The sequence below is a fragment of the Pangasianodon hypophthalmus genome, chromosome 5 (genome assembly GCF_027358585.1).
Source record: "Pangasianodon hypophthalmus isolate fPanHyp1 chromosome 5, fPanHyp1.pri, whole genome shotgun sequence".
Taxonomy (NCBI): Eukaryota; Metazoa; Chordata; class Actinopteri; order Siluriformes; family Pangasiidae; genus Pangasianodon; species Pangasianodon hypophthalmus.
The window spans coordinates 18,511,548-18,530,823 of NC_069714.1; the positions used below are offsets into that span (position 1 = coordinate 18,511,548).

General features: G+C 38.7%; 1 protein-coding gene across 2 annotated transcripts; it reads right to left on the reverse strand.

The window, feature by feature from the left end:
• Positions 1-739: 739 nt before the first annotated feature.
• stk24a (serine/threonine kinase 24a (STE20 homolog, yeast)) lies at positions 740-18,304 on the reverse strand. Of its 2 annotated transcripts, none has more exons than XM_026912870.3 (11): positions 17,456-18,304; positions 12,107-12,337; positions 9,551-9,607; positions 9,321-9,429; positions 9,072-9,229; positions 7,288-7,473; positions 6,952-7,097; positions 6,339-6,468; positions 5,726-5,794; positions 5,215-5,351; positions 740-3,910 (listed from the first exon to the last, which is right to left on the reverse strand). In XM_026912870.3, exons 1-11 carry the CDS (start codon positions 17,498-17,500, stop codon positions 3,880-3,882), a joined length of 1,299 nt encoding a protein of 432 aa, XP_026768671.1. In that variant the 5' UTR covers positions 17,501-18,304; the 3' UTR covers positions 740-3,879. The 2 variants fall into 2 exon arrangements, with proteins under 2 accessions (XP_026768671.1, XP_053090203.1); XM_053234228.1 differs by lacking the exon at positions 17,456-18,304 and adding an exon at positions 14,079-17,431.
• Positions 18,305-19,276: the final 972 nt, after the last annotated feature.

The window sequence follows — 19,276 nt, forward strand, 5'->3', positions numbered from 1 at the left end:
CATCTTTTAATTTGTTCTTAGAAATCAAGGCTGCAGACAGGAGTATTGCCTTTTTATTGATTCAAAAATGGCTCTTGTAAGAAATATTCTGAGTTTTTCAATACTACGCCATCGTGTCATATCCTTGCAGCTGTTCTAACCCCCGGATATAAGTTGCATTGAGATTTACTGCACAGTCAACTTGAGTCAACCCTCTAAAGCAAGCCATCTTCAGGGCTCCACTGGCACTTGAAACCGCTTAAAAGCTGAACAATGGCTGACAAATTCCTATACTCAGTGAATGTACTGTATAACTGTTTTTAAATGATAGGATGAGCTAATAATCTAGTCACCTTTTGTTATTGGTCCTTGTTTTATGTCTAAGGTATTTTTTGTATACAAAAGTTTACATTTTTATGTATATTTTTCTTGTACAAAATATGTAATATGTGTATAAACATTGTATGTAATACCTGTATATAGTGTGAGGAAAATTTGATCTTTGTTTTTTGATGTATGAATAAAACTTGCTGTGTCGAACTCATGGTAGTCTTGTTCTTATAACATCATTGGGTTGTTAGACAAAATCCAGCCCTGGACCAAAGAATAGCATAGAAATACCTACTTCTGAGAAGTAAATGGCAACTTCTATTATTCTGGATGGAAATTATTGGATACAAACACTTTCTACTCAGGAAAAAAAAAAACCATATAAAATAAACATCTTATTTCCACTAGTACATTTAAAACAGCAGGCAAATCAAACTATCATTGTTTTATTTTTCTTAAAATCACTTGAAAGCTTGCAAGGAATTCAGTACCTTGGTATTTGATGACAAAAGCAAGAATTATGTACAAGACTATACACTCAGCAATGTTACAGAAAATTACATTGTTTGAAAATCAGTTAGATAGCATATGGTGTAATTCATTCGAGAGATAATACTGCACTTTACACTTATAAAAATATTGAATTTTGTTCCATAGAATATATCTGTGCTGAGAAACCTGACAGCCTAATTTATTGCCATACTCAAGAAAGTTCAGTCGCAAAGATAAACAAGACAAACCGTGATCTCATTAAAATTACAGCTTACACACAGGGACACATTCAGACTCTAAATGGAAAAGGTGCAAATATCAATAGTAAGAAAAAAAAAGGGAAGCACTTTGTGGTAAACAGACAGGCTGATCAACAGGACAGAGTTTGAATGTGAGTGCAGATTTCTGCCTCTATTAAAATGCCATCTATGGGTTTTGGAGACAGAACAACTTAAACATTAAACCAGCAATGATTTGAACAGCTTCACTTGCAGAAAATGCAGTTTCTTTTAGTCTTTCAGCAATTGTTTCTTCAAGCATGTTAATAGCCTCATCATTAACCAGTCATATTTAAAGAATGTAACAATGAGTTCTGTTCTTTATTTTTAAATGTATAATTCCAAACTAGTTTTGAGATTAAACTTGAGTTTAAATTCAACTCTACATCGGTAAACCTTTATGACGTATTATAAGCATATTATAATTTTATTATAACTAAGAGGATAACTAAGCAAAAGTTACTTTCCACCCGAGTACATGAAACAAACATCACTCCTCTCTGAACTACTCTCTGAACATGCGTTTAGTGGTTTCATGGTCAGTGTCATTGTCTTGTTCTGCATCTCTTCTAAATCCCAGTCTTACTCAAACAGACATTACAGCTGGGTATTAGAAACGCTCTACTGTGATTAAATTGTTTGAATTTCCAGACTTGAAGAACAGCTTTACATTTCCCAAACTGTATTTAGAACACAACATGTGCAATTTAAAAGCACTAAAATTCAAATTTTAGTAATGTTAGCATAAAGCCTTTTTAAAATCAATTTAAACAGCTGAATTTCAGGATTTTAAACACTTGCTACACACATGCATATGCATCATGCTTGTGATAGCATCCATGTCCCCAAACAATTAGAAAAGAGATTTATCTAGAATTGCTTTGCGCTCCCATGCTATGTTTAAGCTACTGCTTTAATCACTGGATTAACATTTAAAAACTGGTGAATAAATGCCTCATTGCCCAGTTACAGGTTAAAACAAGACTGAGGGTTAGCTCAAGTGCAGTTCTACCACAACACATTTGATAATGCTAGCTTTTCACTACAGACACTACATGTACGTGAGCAACGAACAGATTTAAAATGCACCAGTGAGTTGTGTATTAACACACTAGACTTCATGGACGTCATAGATGGTGCTCACACTCACAGCAGTCCTATATGTATGATGTGAAATGCACTGTACAAGTCTCATGCTTATGTCTTATGGCTAATTCATGTATCATAAGAAGGCAGTTATCTAAGTGCAATTCAAGCTGTTGGTACACCGTGTACCGTTTCAATTTCCAGGAAGACGTGAGGATTTAGCGGCATACGACAAGTTTACAGCAAATCAAAAGGACTAGAGTTTGGTGAAATAGTCTGGAGCTTTTAAAGAAAAAAAAAAATCATAGCATACAGCATTATTTTTCCATGACTGAAATGATCAGAAAAAAATGGGCTTGGAACTTTTATAAATATATTTTCTAAGTGTTGGACTCAAGAAGAGGGTAGATGGAAACAATAGGAGAGTATGAATGGCACTGTGAAGGTAGAGAAGAACAAAGGTGTGTGATAATGGGTCCAATGGCAGCGTTCAGTTCAATCCATGAAAAAATTTAATCAAATGATTTAAAAAAAAAAAAAAAAAAAATTGCAAACTAAAAGACAAGGCAATCTCAGTGATGGCCAGTGTACATATATACCTTCATGAACAGTATCTACAGGAGCAGTTGGCCATTTTTAACACAGTGTTTTCATTAGCGTACCTCCATAACATGTTTGTAAGCCTATGTACATCACACACATTTACACACCCAGCTGAGCATGCTCAGTCTGCCTCTCAGAAGACTCGTTACTGAGAGCAGGATACCTGAGTTTAAAAAAAAAAAAAAAAAAAAAAAAAAAAAAAAGGGAAAAAAGGGGGGGGAAAAAAAAAAAGAAAAAGGATCATCACAACTTCACTGCTGGGACCATACAGCACTGATTCACTCATACACTCATTCATATATACACACACACACACACACACACACACACACACACACACACACACACACACACACACACACACAAACAAAATATCTCAAATACTGCACATTCAATGACTGGTTCGCACCAACTATCCAAGTTCTAACGAAACTGACTGCCTACTTTACAGAGCTTGTATTACATGCACCATAGTGTAAGACTTACACTAGTGAAGGGACAAGTGTAAAACAGGGTATTGCCTAAAACTGACCAGCTGATAACTACTGAACAAAAAATACCAATAAAAAAAATAATAATAATAAAATACTCATGTACACCTACCATATAACAACTACTCCTTGCATTTCAACTAAGTTCTGACTTACGTTCTCTACTGAAATGTTAACTAGCCATCTCTTTTAGCTAGAGGGTGAAAGGGATTAATGAATCAGTGTAATTGACAACATGACAAATGATTTCGTTTTCATGTTGCAACTGAATCTTCACTCGCTAGACGGTTAAGAATAAAATTGTGTCATTAAGACGCAAATTGCTTTACACATGCAGTTTGGAAAGAACCTGCACATGGCTGGTGCAACCACCTGCTGCTCTGCCCCTGTGTGTGCTGAATAAGGTGCACTGCTCTCAGAAGGGGTGTGTCTGAGTCTGAGTCTGAGCCCAGCCAGGCCTCTACAACACTACCCATTCACCTGATATGTAAACCCAAAAAATAAAAAATAACAAAAAATAAAACATAAAAAAAGTGTGCTAGGTACAGGCTGAGTGAGTGTGTGTGTGAGAGAGAGAGGCTGCACTAGGAGGCAGAGAGAGGAGAATCCACAGCAAGCAGTCAGTGAGATGAGGCCCGGGGTACCGCAAACCTGCCAGACAAAAAATACCTGTGGTTAGTCACAAAGACATGGAGAGAAAAAGGTCTAATCCTAAATACCTTTATTACTATCAACGGCCAGACCTCTAGCATTCCCTAAAGCAATGGTGACAATTGGCATTTTACGGTTCAGATGCAGACCCAGACTTGAGTACTGTAGTAGAACTGATCAATGTATTTTTGAAAATTTTTTTAAATGGCTGTCATTCAGAAATTCCAGTTTTCAAAACAAGAACCATCACCGCTTCTGAAGCAGACTGTCAGCTGTAGCCAGTCACATGTATTAACGTAAATTACTTAGCTGAAGGCAGCTCATCAGACTAAAGACTAGCTACAGGGCTAGGGACTTATGGTCAGAAAAGGAAGACTTTTCAAAACATACACTGATTTTTATATTTTATTTACCCTGTCTTAGCGATTAGTGAACTAATTACATGTATCGTTTAAAAGTAGACAATTTAAAATAAAATGGACAGAGAAGTATGCGTTTATTCTCCGTTTCAAATTCCCCAAAGTCATCTGCTGACTTCAGGCCACAAGTCAAAAGTGGTAAAATGAAGCACTGCTATGAAACCAAACATAACCACTTCGAAATATCTTATTTATAGCAATGCTCTTGTGTCCATTCAGTCATGGAAGGAATAGTATTGCTTTGTAAACTTTGTATGCAAGGAATTTTATGTAACTGGATCACAAATTTTAGTTGTATATCACTGTTCTAGGGTCTGCTATGTCAATAACCAGCCAACTACTGCCTCCTTTTGCAGGTGGAGGCCATCTGATGGACGTGGCCATGACAAAGTTCAGTTGTTGATCATTTGCAAATACATCATGTTTACCACAAATTCCTTTTAGTTGTCATTTATCTTTTTCAATCTAGTGCCTCCAAAAATCTCATTGTGTCATAAATTTAAAGTTTTGCCATTAGAAAAATGAGTGTACACACAAATGGCGACAAGCCTCAGAATCTTGCCTGCTTCATTTTCATTGGCTATTCACACCTCTAAGTGTACAAAATACCTGATGCTCCATGAGAATTCTTGTCAAGTACCAGACAGTTAAGATAGTTAATTTGCATAACTGTTTTGAAATGATATGAATGAAGTAATTTGCATAACTGTTTTGGAATTCAGTACATTTACCAAGGACACCCCCCCAAATACAGCAATTAAGAAGCTTTGTAATAAAAAGCTCTAATGTAATGTAAACTATGTTGAGCTCACCAATTAACTCCATTAGATGACTGAGACAGAAATCAGGTGGAGGTGCTGGAGAACTTTAATCCATAAATCATACCTCTGCAGTCTCTGCACTAGCTCTGTGACCATGGAGTCCGAGATGCCTGGGCATGCCTCTTCTGCCAGGAATATGGCCTCCCTCAGCTCCTCCACTGCCTCTGGCTTTCCATTACTCGCCTCACCCTTCTGCTTCAGCTGGAGGTGAAAGAGAGACGCAACTGGTAAACTGTTAAATCTCATGTGGTACTCGGCAGCAACAGGCCTTGTACTCAAACTGTTTACTTGACCCACATACGCAAGCCAAGAGGAGACTGCTGCTTTGCACTGCACAGTAATATGGCAGCCTATTATTATTATTATAGCAGGAATGGCTTGTGTTTTTATTTATACGCACAGCTCCGTATTTTGAGTCAATGCATGAAAGCAGGTGATGCTGATGGAGCCTGCATGCAACACTAAATTCTATGGGTGATTTTTTTTTTTAATACACAAAAAACATTCAGTAATATAACTAGAGTAGCCCAAGTCTAATAGGTGCATTGTAAATGAACGTGTGATTAAGTTCTTACTTCTGCAAACAACGGAGATATAATAGTTGACAAGCTCTGGGACAAAGGCCTTTGTGCACTGCTCTGTACCTGTGGGAGGGAGAACAACAGTATGAGTGAGAGACAGACACAATTATACATATTTATATCAGCACTGATTTCTGACAAAGATGCTGGATGTGAAGGTTTACAAACTACACATGAACGCAGGCTTTGATCAGTCTTGGGGATTTAAAAAAAAAACTAACACGATAGCATTTGTGCACAAGGCCTTAAAAATTAGCTAGTATTCTATCAGAGACAATGTAATGCCTCACACCTCAAGTGAACACAAAGGGAACCACTACTGCAGTCATTAATCTAACATTGTTGTAATTACTGAATCAGAACAAAGTTTTATAATAAACACAGTTGGAATAATGGCATTTCCTGATTGTACATGGGAATGATCCCCATATTTCTGGGTCTAGTACAAAAATCATTCTCTGCACTCCCCCTCCCCATGTCTTGAAAATGCTTATTAATTTTTAGTACAGATTCTCCAAGTGCCCCTACACCTAAGGACACTGCACTCCTACACCTAATGGACCCCTGTGCACATGTACAAGGCTGATAGTTTCTCTCTCCCCTTCACCTCGCTGTGGTCCAGCGCAGACGGTTGCATGATTCCATTTTGGATTTTTTTGGGGTCTTTTTCTCTGATGGTAAAGATCCACTCATCGTTTCCCGAGTCGTTCCCACCTGAGGCCTGTCCATCCTGTTCACTGAGCAGAGACACAGAGACTGATTTCAACTGGAATTGCCAAAAAAGGCAGAAGAGTATTATCGTAACTGTAGCAAAATAAAATGTTTACCAATAATACATATTATTACAATGAGGTTCATTGGTATGATTAATTTAAGAATCCCAATTTGGTAAAGCTTAGAAAATTCTGATAATAACAAGCATGGCATGTTACCTGAAATAATCCTAATTAAAAATTATGATCATGTAGACAATAACTTCACATACTCAAAATAATGACCAGACAATATATATAGCCTGTGTTGTAAATTAAAATTGTTTTACTGTCAGTTTACCAGTTAAAATTGAAACAAATGTATTGATTCAGTATGCTATTCTACTCATTCTGAATACACATATATGTAGTTTGTGAACCTTTGTTCAATTCTGGGTTGAACCAATGTGTACCAAGATGCTGGAAGTAAAGAAGGGAAAAAAAAAAAAAAAAAAAGCCTGTGCTTACGAGTCAGATTCGTCGGAGCTGGAATCGTCTCGACTCTGCTCAGACTTCCACCTCTTGTACCTGTCAATGAGCTCTGTGAGGTACGAGGTCTTTTTAGCGTAACGTACAATAAGCTTATGTTTCAGCAGCTCTTTGGCTGTAGGTCTCTGCAAAGAGATAGATACAACATTGGCATCCAGCAAAAAAAAAATATATATATATATAACTCCAGAGAATGGTATACATGAAGTCCTATAAGTACATGAATGAGTTAAAGCTTTTGAATAAAATGGCAGTTTAGAAACAGCATTGTTTTGCTTGTGTAGATGTAACAGTATTGAACTAGTGAATGCTTACAAAGCCTGGATCCTTGTTGAGACAGGCTTCTACAAACTCTTTCAGCGGTTTGCTGTAGTTTCCTTCCAGAGTTGGCGGGTTGTTCTTTGGGATGAGGAATAAAACCTTCATGGGGTGCAGTTCAGAGTGGGGAGGCTCTCCCTTGGCCAACTCTATCGCAGTTATACCCAACGACCAGATATCTGCCTGAGGAACACAAGCACAGCACATAGTACATAAAACAGTTCACCAACACTTGTGTGCATTCCTGCTTTTATTCTAGTACATTAACTCTTACCCATGAGAAAGGACACTGAACAAGGATCAAACAAGACTGGTGCATGTGGATCATAAAATGTGATGTACACTGGAGGGCAGTTCAAAGCTCACACCTCCTTGCGTGACACGGTCCATATCAACTTGTAAAATGTTAGAGACTTCACAGCTACACTGGAACACATATTTATCATGGAGTGGCAGGGAGCTGTCACACAAACGCAAGCTCTTCTTAGCTTCTCTTTAAAAACACTGCTCAGTTGTCATAACCTGTGTCTCAAATCTCATAATATGACCATAAATAAAAAAAAATATATATATATTTACCCTGTCCTAATCAAGTATGGAATTCTAGCCATTTTGCATACACATACATCTAGGTTTGTGTACCTTTGTCACCTGACATCCCACCCTAAAAGACTTAATCAGACTTAATAATCAGGGCAAGATGAAGCACTATTTCTGCTCAAAAAGTGGGTGTGAGGGGGGTAACTTATTACTTGTGGACATTACTACCATGTAATAGCTGTTATGTTGTTTAGCAGAACTAAAGAGTAATCTCCACGTCAACCTCATTGCCAAAGCCGTCAGCAGGGATATCTCCTCTGCCAACAAGTCTAGTCCTCCTTGTTACTAATTAGTATGTGGGAAATACCCTTCAAATTTACTTCAAATAGGACAGGAAGCTATTGAAGAAAATCTATTACAGATATTTGACCTTGGCTTGTGGACCTGTTTGATTCAATTCCAAAATCTAATCTACTGATTACAATGATAATTCCAGATATAATCTACAAATATTCGACCCCTCATTCATGAGATACTGTGCTAACGAGAATCTCGGATGGACGGACAGAAGGACTGATAGAAGGATGGTCAGACCGATGGCAAAAATTGTAGATAGCCAGAAAATGGGTCTCAAGTTCCTGTCAAACCAAAAACATAATGCACCACCTAGTGGTGGAGGCATAAATAGGCACAGTGCAATTCAAAACAATACGAAGCTGCACACTGTTTACAGTGAAATTCAAACAGCAAATGCAAGAAGGAAAAAAAAAAAAAACTGAAATAGAATACTGTGGAATATATAAGGTGTAAAAAGTCTGGAAGAGAAACAGAACTCTCAAACCAAAGTAAATACTTCCTTCCTTAATAGTTGCAGAATGAAAAAACAAGTCTCTTACTTGATGTCACATGATCCACTAAGTCATCTCTTACATGAAATGAGTGCATCACACAACACTGTATGAACCGTGTTTCATAGACTGTTCAGAACAATAAGGAAGTTTAGTGTGAGTCACCACAGTAATGAAGTTTGGACATCATCTGAATTTAGAGTCACTCTGTCTTTGTCACACATACAGAAACAAGGAAATTGTATAACATTTCTGAAGAGATAAAGAAAGGCATATCTGATCACCTGGCCTTCTGTCACACTCACTACACACTCAAAATGGCATTAACATTCCTACATCTGCATGTAGCTGGATTTATGTCTGATTTGGTCATGGGTTGTGATGAGTTCTGACCTTTGAATCGTAGGCTGACTGTTTTATGACCTCGGGTGCCATCCAGAATGGAGTGCCCACAAACGTGTTCCTCTTGATCTGAGTGTCTGTAAGCTGGCCTGCCACGCCGAAATCAGCCAGCTTCACATCACCCTGCTCTGACAGCAGCACATTAGCAGCTGTGGTGGAACATACACACATGTTAAACTTTAAGGTTTTATTCACAATACACATTCAAGATGAAATATATTCACAACATTATTAAAGTACCTTTAATGTCTCTGTGAATTTTCTTTTCTGAATGCAAGTACTCGAGCCCCTTGAGAATTTCTCTCAGTATAGTAGCAATCTGGTACTCGTCCAGTGGCCCTGGCTCCAGCTGTGACAGAGGGGACAGTGTGATGGACCCTACATGTATAGGCACTCTGGTATACTCTACATGACTGCTCATTATGAACAGAGATAAAAAATTGTCATGATAAATTTTACATACTACTCACCAAATCTAATGCTGATCCTCCTCCTAAATACTCCATTATGATCCATAACTTTGTTCCCTGAAACAGAAAGAGCAAGAGAACAACAGAAATTAGGACATAATGTTAGAACCCAGAAGCTGCTATGCCACAAGCAGACAATAACCCAAACCCACATCAGAGCTCACATGATCTGTGACCATAACCATATAGATGAGTTACAAAGAACAAGTGAGAGACATTCTAAGGCAGGAAGACAATTTGGAGGAATTTAGCTGACAGTCACTCCAGCTAGATAAAACATAGAAAAAGATGGCAAAGAATCAGCAGTTTAACAACTTCCCACATCTTCATGGAAAGGAATTACACTTAACTATGGATTGCATATGCTACAAGCTCTTATAGGGCAAAAATTAAATCCTTGCTGCATAGTGCTGCCAGTGACCACAGAGTTCAATCAGACAGGAAATGAAAAAGCAGCCTCTGAGAGGAAATGATAAGCAACAATGAAAGGCAGAAAAAGAAAGCAGGTCTGTTCTAGATAGATGTAAAGGTGTGTCAGACTCTCAGAGGCAGAAATGTGCAATGTGCAGCCTTTTCTTTTAATCAGAGGGGGAAGCTCTCTGTAACTCTGTGTGGAGGCAGTTGAATACAGAAATAATAATGCTAAATAGGATGTTACCACTTGTCTTAAAGTGAACTTGAATATAAAATATCCACAGCGTACTGTTTTGTAGCCATGTTTAAGAGGTAAAGGCACGCACACACACACTATTCTCTATTAGGAGCACCTTTACACATTCATGAAATTATCCAATCAGCCATTCATGTGGCAGCAGCACAATACATACAATCATGCAGATTCAGGTTCAGAGCTTCAGTTAATGTTCACATAAAACATCAGAATGGGGAGAAAAATGTAAGTGACTTTGACCGTGGCATGGTTGTTAGTGCCAGATGGGCTTGTTCAAGTATTTCACAACAGTAATGTTTTCAAATCTCATTATCACCCACTTTTAAAGGAATTCTGACCAATCCTGCCCACTTCTGCTGTTATTATAGTTTGCACCTCCTGATGGTATTTTCTGACTAACTTAGTTGGTTCTATTTCTCAAAACATAAACAAATTAGTCATTTAAACCACAGTGCCCCATCCAGAATGAAGCATTTACTAAAGCTGAATGAATGAAAGCAGTAAATGTGTCACACTGCACTGTGCAAGCACCCAATACACTCTCAATGTGGTCTTTCTTTATCCTGCAAGCTTCATATCTGACTGCCCACTCCCACCTGCAAAATAATAAAAACTGCCCACTTCCATGACTTTTTTGACAGGGCCCACAGGATCCCAGTTCCGATGCCCACCGGGTGCTGCGGGAGGTGAGCATCCAGTCCTCCACAACTTACTGTAGGCTAGCATCTACTTTGGCATGTTTGTTTTGGAATGCCCATTTTTCATAAACCTATCAAAATCTGACCAAATGTGCAGTTTCACTCAGAAATGTCATGTCACAGAAGAAAAATGTGTTTGACTTTCCATTTCACTCTGTCTTTAAATAGCAGCTTTAAAACATAATCTGTTTACACAGAAAATAACAATGGTTATATCATCTGAGAGAAGAGAAATGCCAATAGAGATAACTCCTGTTCTGACAGTCTTCAGTGTGTGTGTATATTTTATTTATTTATATATATATATATATATATATATATATATATATATATATATATATATATATATATATATATATATATATATATATATATATATTTTTTTTTTTTTTTTCAAAAACAACTTCTGGAACACAACAAAATTTGGGAACATAACAGATCATTATCATATTTATCAGCTTATCATATTTAAAGCAATGCTGAGAGCAACTTTGATTTACAACCAAAAAGAAACCAATGACAATCATATTTGGGCTTTTACTTAAGCAACACACACACAAACACACACACCCATACACACACACACACACACACCATCTGTATCTAACTGATTGGGAGTCGGTTCAGTGAGTGGGAATGACTTGCTAAAAGAGCTTTGTTCTTCAGTCTAAAATAAGCTGTTTATGTATGTAGATATCCCCACATATGAAAGGGTGAACACACACTGTCCCGTTTCCAGCTATATCTGCATCATTCTAAACTTTTGTCTGACCACATTTCTATCTGTCGTATCCCTCTTCAGTGTCCACCCGGTAGTACAAGTCTTTCTGTTGTGCGTATGGTTTACAGTCTAGCATTTAGCGTGTTTGTCTTCTGAGAGAGAGAACTTTTAAAATCAAACCCAATCAAAAAGAACATTCACTTCAACTTTGGGCTATCCTGTAGTATCTTTAAAATGGCACATGATGGTAATACACAGTAAGAGAATCAGCCTCAACATTTTTCTGTTCAGGCCAATATAAGAGACACATCATCTAACATTGTGCATAAGTGTGCTTTGACTAGTGATGATGATGATAATAATAATAATAATAATAATAATAATAATAATAATAGTCAAAGCACACCTGTAAACAATGTGAGAAGATGTGTAAGGTGTACTTTGACTATTAGTGATGATGCACTTACCTTCAGATATGACCCATAATACTTTGTAACGAAGGGGCTGTCACATTGGCTCAGCACTGTGATCTCCTGCTGAATGTCCTCGATCTCGTCTTCTGCTTCCTCCAGATCAATGATCTTAATGGCCACGACCTTCTGTGTACGATTGTCTATTCCTTTAAACACCTCTCCAAATGAGCCTTTCCCGATCTTCTCCAGCTTAGTGAACAGCTCTTCTGGGTCGGTTTTAATATTCTAAACAAAGAAAGAAAGGAACATTAGGACATGGTTAGCTTTAATTACACAAGCTTTTGCTAATTCCTTGATAACCAAATCCAAGTCATGTTTTGGGTCTAAGGTTGTACACCCCGGATTCCACCTTGCAATGCACATCAAGCTGTATATAAAATTAAGAAATTTTTTTATAGTCAACATTCTAGACACATGTGACATGAAGCTAACATGTAAAGAAGTAAACTACATGAAGATGACACCTCAGTTAAACCCACTGAAAACTTATAGAGTAACTCCACCAGGCTTTTTTCCCTTGTCACGGTCCCATAGAAAGACACTTCATGTCATTTACATGCCAGGAGAACATGAAGTCTTTCACATCTCAACTATTCGACAAAAGTATTGAGGCCTTCAACTGCAGGAGGCTGATAAGGACTTTATAAAGCCTAATGTGTTTGTGCCCATGACCAAACTTCACAGCAGCAAAGTCTTTGTTCTGTATAACACAGCCTGTGTTGTCTCTATTGTGAATTTACTTTCACTAGACATGTTGTGTTTAAACATGAGGTAATGGAGTTAAAGAAGTTCAAATCTTTATAACTACCTCTTTTTGAATAGATGCTCCTAACAAACATGATTTATACCCACTACACTTACCAAAAAATTTTATTTTATTATGTACAATGGAAACGCATTAATAATAACTTGATGGACTAAAGAAATTGCATAGTATATATTTACTTATTCATAGTAAGAAAGCACTGAAATGAAGTTCCACATTCCAGTGAATGAATGAGTCTCAGGTAGTGAAAACTGAGAGGTCTGAGCTGCACAAAACACAAAGATAATGGCAATGTTCACAGAGGGATTACTTTTCATTGTTTGCTGGTATATGTTAAAATCGAAAAAGAATTTTACTAGACACTCAATGGCAAAGCAGTTAGCTACTTATGGGTTCCGTGTGACATGTTCTGGGAAAGAAAGCAAACGACTGAAGTGGAATTAAAAAACAAATAAATAAAAAAATTAAAAAACAGCTTTAAAAAGACCAGAAACCTATTTCGCATTTGCAACAGGCCAAAAATGACAAACAAATACACCAGTTACATTTGTAGTAGTTCACTACTTCTGAGTTACAGTATACCAGTAAAGTCCCATTAGTACTTGGCCTCTAACACTATATATTGATAAAAGCCTGTGACAAAGTACAAAAGCAGACGTCATAGTGCGTCACTCACATTGAGCCCTCGCTAAGGCCCTCAATAATTGTTTCAAAATACATCAGGAAAGGAACATTAATGTTGTTTCAAGTTAGAAATGATCAGAATCAAAAATAATGCTGGGTTTTCAGGACATTAATTTTTCATGAAATTAATTGGAGTTGCTTTGTACATACAGAGCCACAGTATGTATTTCCTCACACCTTCAATTACAGGTCAAGGACCCGACTGATGGCTTACAACACAGACCCAGAGTCTTTACACATTATATTTGGTTTATTCATGTACCCAAAACATAACTGGGCATGTATTTGAACAGTAACAGTACAAAGGTGTGAACAGGATTAATTATCTGCAGGCCAGATAAATAAGATTTGATATAAATGGCACAGACCACACACAAAAAAGCCTGGAACATCTCTGTCACACAAACCAAACTCTATCTTACCGTTCCCACTTATCAGTCATTAACATGCCTCTAACAAGACTAGGAAAGTAAAAAAAAAGAAATCAGTTTGTTACGACAAAGAGCAGAGATTTACCTTTTGCCAGACAGACTCCATTTGAGCTCTTTTCTTTCAGCTGAACATTACTCACACTGGCCCTGGCATTCAGGTGGAAACACTTTATGACAGTAAAACGGGGCGTTGTTCACACACACTTATCTAGCATGTACGAGTGGACTATCTTATGGAATGGTGTTAAAGGGCCCAGCGGAGCCCTACACAGCTAATCACAGGGAAAATGCAAGATTTGCAGCCAGGATCTGGCAACAAGCTTTTATTTCAACAGTCCTGATCAGCAATGAGCTAGGGTACTCTTAATCTGGACATGTTTCATTCAGATTGTTCAGTGAGTTGAAATGAAGTGACATGTGGCCAAGTATGGTGACCCATACTCGGAATTTGTACTCTGCATTTAACCCATCCAAGTGCACACACACACCGTGAACACGCACCCGGTGCAATCCCTGCCGGACCTGAGACTCAAACCCACGACCTTCAGGTTCACCTTCGGGTTACAAGTCGAAGTTGAATGTTGCTATGGCTGAATGGTGGAAATTAGTCATAAGGTTTTGATTAAAATTGAGTTTTTCTGCCTATAATATACTCTGACATCTAGACATCTGACATTACAATAAGCATACTTTCCAAAAGATGTGGAAAGGTTTTATTTAGGCTACCTTTTAATCTCACCTTGGCTGTCTGCCTGCAAATCTCACACTGGCTATGGAGCCAGTTTACCAAACGTGGTAGATAAAATAGTCAGTCTGCTCAAGGATGTCTAAAACCCTGCTAGCTAAGTGTGATGTCCTCACACACTGAGTGTCTTCTGTCAATCAAGTAATCAAGTCTTCTGTCACAGCCTTCTGTTCTAGTCCAAATCTTTAATCACTGAACCACCAACTTCTTAGGTTATAAATGTAGCATTAGACAGGACATGTTTAACCAGTAATCTTTAAATGTGAATATCCTTTTTTTTCCCCCAATTTCGGGGATAACCAGAACTACAAGTTTACTTGATTCATTTAGTGATTCATCGACTTTTCATACGTCCATTCGTTTATTACCCAGCAGACAGGAATCAGAGTGAATTGCATTCATGTTTATGACAGCAACTCTGTCTGTTATATCAATTCCCTTTAAAACAGAAAGTACATTTGATGATGAGAAAGAAACTATGACTAACTTTAGAGCCACAATAAACAAATACAAATTTGAATTTCAGGGTAAGATCACACACAACTGTTTTAGGAATACTGACACATGCTGTCAGAGATAATGACTAATTAAAAACAGCAGTCTGAAACCTGTCACAGCACCAGAATGGACAGCCAGGTGATAACTGAGTTGTGTGACTGAGACAAAGGACAGGAAGAAAAGTGCTGCTGTGATGGTAACCCACATAATGTTTACTCAGTCAGCTGCTTGTGCTTGAGTTTTCACCTCAAAGCCCTATCTGATCCGGCACCAGACCTGCAGGGCCATACCACAACCACTACTGACATAGTTTCTAATGCCAGGTCAAGCTCAGACTCTCATCACGATATAGACAGACTCTCATATGACAAGACAAGCATGACATGTTCTCAGGACTCACACACAACTCAGGATGTTCCAGGTCTGAATAGTAATGATGTCACTGTTACATATCAAGTGTGACTACTTTATGTAATAACACATAAACCAGAGCTGCTCTGATCGTAAATCATATGACTTACGTGAGACTATGTTCCTCTTAGGATGCTGACTGCAGAGGGCTGTGTGAATGAACCCAAATGCCCATGGCTTTTTTTTGTTGTTGTTGTTGTTTAATAAAAGACTAAAGCCAAGACTCAATGCTGCTGTAGGTATATAGATGAAAACATGCCGAGCTGTAACCATTTCTGATAATACCGCGGTTTTGCTTTCATACTAGGTGATACAGCATTGTCACTAAACTAAACACATTCTGACTAAAAAGCGTAACCTCAATGACCTACTCGTCCTGGGTGAATGGGCTAGTACACCCTTGCCACAGAAGATAGACAAGTAATAACAAGGAAAAAAGGTCACTGCTTTCCCCATAGCCGTAAACACACCACTTTACAGTCGAAACAGTACTGGAAATTCTCTGCTGATAAACCTCCCACCACTACCTGTCAAAATAAAACGCTGTCTAAGGGAAACCTAAAACTAACCTCATCTCACATTTTTTTCAAACATTGTAAAGGAATGTTACGTTTGTCTACACTCAGATAGGATCTAAATAAAATAGGATCAAATTTTAGACTGTGTTTATTACATTATTAATCATTTCATTGTTGTTTGGATTTGAGTTCTCAAAACATGTCAGAAGGTTCCAACATGGGAATCCTCATAGACAGAAAAAAAACTAGGCCCTGGTTCTGTTTACCTGTCACAATCACTTGCTGTGTTCTCACTCACTTTCAGTAGCCACTAATCCTGGTCAGGGTCACGGTCACGGAGTGTATCCCAGGAACACAGTGCGGGAGGCAGGGATACACCCTGGACGGGACGCAAGCAAACTTACCATGTCGCAAAATAAAAAATAAAAAAAACATGTGGTCACATCCTAGTCACTAGACAGAAAGGGATGGGATTAAGAATTGATTCAGCAGTGTTCAGTCCTCCTTGCATGACTGTGTAAAAGGGCTCAAAGTAGGTTTGATCCCTGATGGTCTGGCTACATGAGATATCAGACAAGGATATGCAACCTCACTACCAACAATGCTATTCCTTTAACCCAGAGTTTCCCTAAACCAGGGGTCTTCAATCTTATCAGCAAAGTGTCAGCGTGCCTGCAGGCTGTCATTACAGCCTAACTGGAGACACATTTGATGGTTGTTTAGAGGCTATGGACTGATTAAACAAGTGAAACCAGGTGTGACACTTGCTTGGTTGGAATGCAAGCCTGCAGCCATACCCATACCCCTGCCCTAAATAAGCTCCAATATAATCACTTGCTATGGAGAATGAAACAGTTCAGCAATAAAACTGCAGTCAGTAGCGTGGCAGCTATTACTTCCGGTGTTGTTTAGTGTCTTGTGGCGCTCAGGAAACTCCCCAGGAAACTGCACAAGTATCAAGCAGATACACAACTTGATTCTGTGTAGCTTGTGTTTAATACAAAATCAGAAGTTACTGCAAAAACCATGGAAAAGTAATAACATTTTCAAACTGTCTTGGTGGCAGAACAAACTCTCTCTCAAGGTTAACAATCATGTAGCAGGTGAATTTGTCCAAACCCCAAAAGAGGCTCAAGCGAAACATTTACTAGATAGTAAACACACTTCACTTTGTGGTGCTTAGCAATGCTGTCATTTCAAAACACAAGCTCTTTGTCACATTATAGGTCATTTCTGCTGTAAGCTGCTGCTGAGTGTGGAGTAGGCGCTGAGAGTCACAGCTAGCGTTACCTGTATGCCTGGAAGTCCTCTCTGCGCAGGAGAGTGACGAGCCATGGCTTCTTATTCACACCAAGCCTCTCAGCCAAAACAAGATCAAAATAAAAAAATTAAAAACTCCAAGTGGACGTGACCACCACTGTGGTTGTATCAGCTTGCTGGGTTTACCATAACACAAAAACCAAATAAAACAGTCCAGTAATGTCCAGGCGACTGTAAAGCGGAAACCCTCCTTGTTCCAAGTTGAAGTCTGGTCAAATGCTGGCTAGCTAGCTTAGCTAAATCACCAGTTTTTCGTTATGATGGTAATAAAGGGAAATATTGCGGCGAGCAGCCAGCTACTGAAGGATTTCTAGTAGTTAATAAGCCAGACGCTGAGCGCTGACTCCGGGGCTGTGGGATTCGCTCTGCTAGCAACCGAGCTAGGCTCGATGCACAAATTACACCTCGACCAGTCTGACATCCATAATAACGCTCTTCAGCACTTCTTCACTCAGTAAAACGATGGCAGACACGAGCAACAGTGCTGAGATGATTAAGTGCGATAAACCGTCAGAGTCACTGCACTGGAGGGGATTATGTTATTTTTGCCAACTGCCGCACAAGTTCGGTGGACGGACAGCAGGCTAGTTAGCTAACTTTCAACTTCCGCTTAGAACAGCTGCCAATATTGCACGGTTCCTTAGAGTATCTGAAATCCGAAGGCTAACAAACGATAAGTTGGTGTCTACATTCAAAACGGCTAAAAGAACGCAAAAATTTCACCAAATGCACTGAACAGATCTCGTCCTCCTCATTTTCCGCCGTAGCCTTCCGCCATATTGAAACCGCTGATTATATCAAGGCGGAGCCAAACGAGTCGCCAGGACCAATCGCGCTTCCGTCATAAGTTTTGACCACGCCCCTTGACGACAGGTCCAAAACTGTCTGACGACCGGTCCTTTGTCTGAATCCCAATTGGCTTCCGGATCCTTATATAAGCGCACTAAATAAGGTATAGAATTGTAGCTTTTGCGCCCTATTAAGTGCACTACATTTAAAATTCAACCCTGGCCCGCGCTGCCCAAGTGGGCGTTGTCTCTCTAGCGCATGCGCTTGTCTTTGAAGTAGGTCTAGTTTGCGCTCTTCAAAACAGAAGTGGATTGTGGTTCATTGCTTAAGTGCGGGTTAACTGAAATAACTTCACGCATTAAAACCTCTCGGGTGTACGTTAATATATTTAGAGGCGTGTTTGCTAATTGTGAATTTGTAGCTCAGTGTGTTTTGTTATAAGCATGTTAAAAACAACAGTCATCCTCTTTGAGCTTGGCTGTCCTGTGTATGGGGGGGCACTAACATTAAACTGCACATGTAGAACTGACACAAACCTAAAGCTCGTTCAGTATTAGTGTTTATTCACAATTTGACCCACATTTGATGAGTTCTTGCTTTTAGTTTTGCCTATGCACTGTTCAGGCTACAGTACATGAACATGAAAGTCAAATGTACAGTGTAACTCAGTGGCCATTTTATTAGGAACACCTATAAATCTGCTCGTTGATGCAATTATCCAATCAGCCAATCATGTGGCAGCATGCTCAGCGCATACAGTCATGTGATACAGGTCAAGCTCTTCAGTTAATGTTCACATCAAACATCAGTATGGGGGAAAATGTGATCTCAGTGTGTACTTAAGAAACTGATGATCTCTTGGGATTTTCATGCACAACAGTCTCTAGAGTTCATGAACAGTTATGTGTGTAAGAGAGATCAGAGAATGGCCAGATAGGTTCGAGCTGACAGGAAGGCTACGGTAACTCCAATAACCACTCTTTACTCATTATCGAACCTTGG

What these genes read in the sequence shown, in the direction of transcription:
- stk24a (XM_026912870.3), bottom strand. Translation starts at nt 17,500, where the DNA reads ATGGCTCGTCACTCTCCTGCGCAGAGAGGACTTCCAGGCATACAG. An exon ending in GAGGACTTCCAGGCATACAG is followed by an intron (nt 12,338 to 17,455) that starts GTAACGCTAGCT and finishes TTCTTTGTTTAG; the next exon opens with AATATTAAAACCGACCCAGA. An exon ending in CTAGTGCAGAGACTGCAGAG is followed by an intron (nt 3,911 to 5,214) that starts GTATGATTTATG and finishes TTTGTCTGGCAG; the next exon opens with GTTTGCGGTACCCCGGGCCT.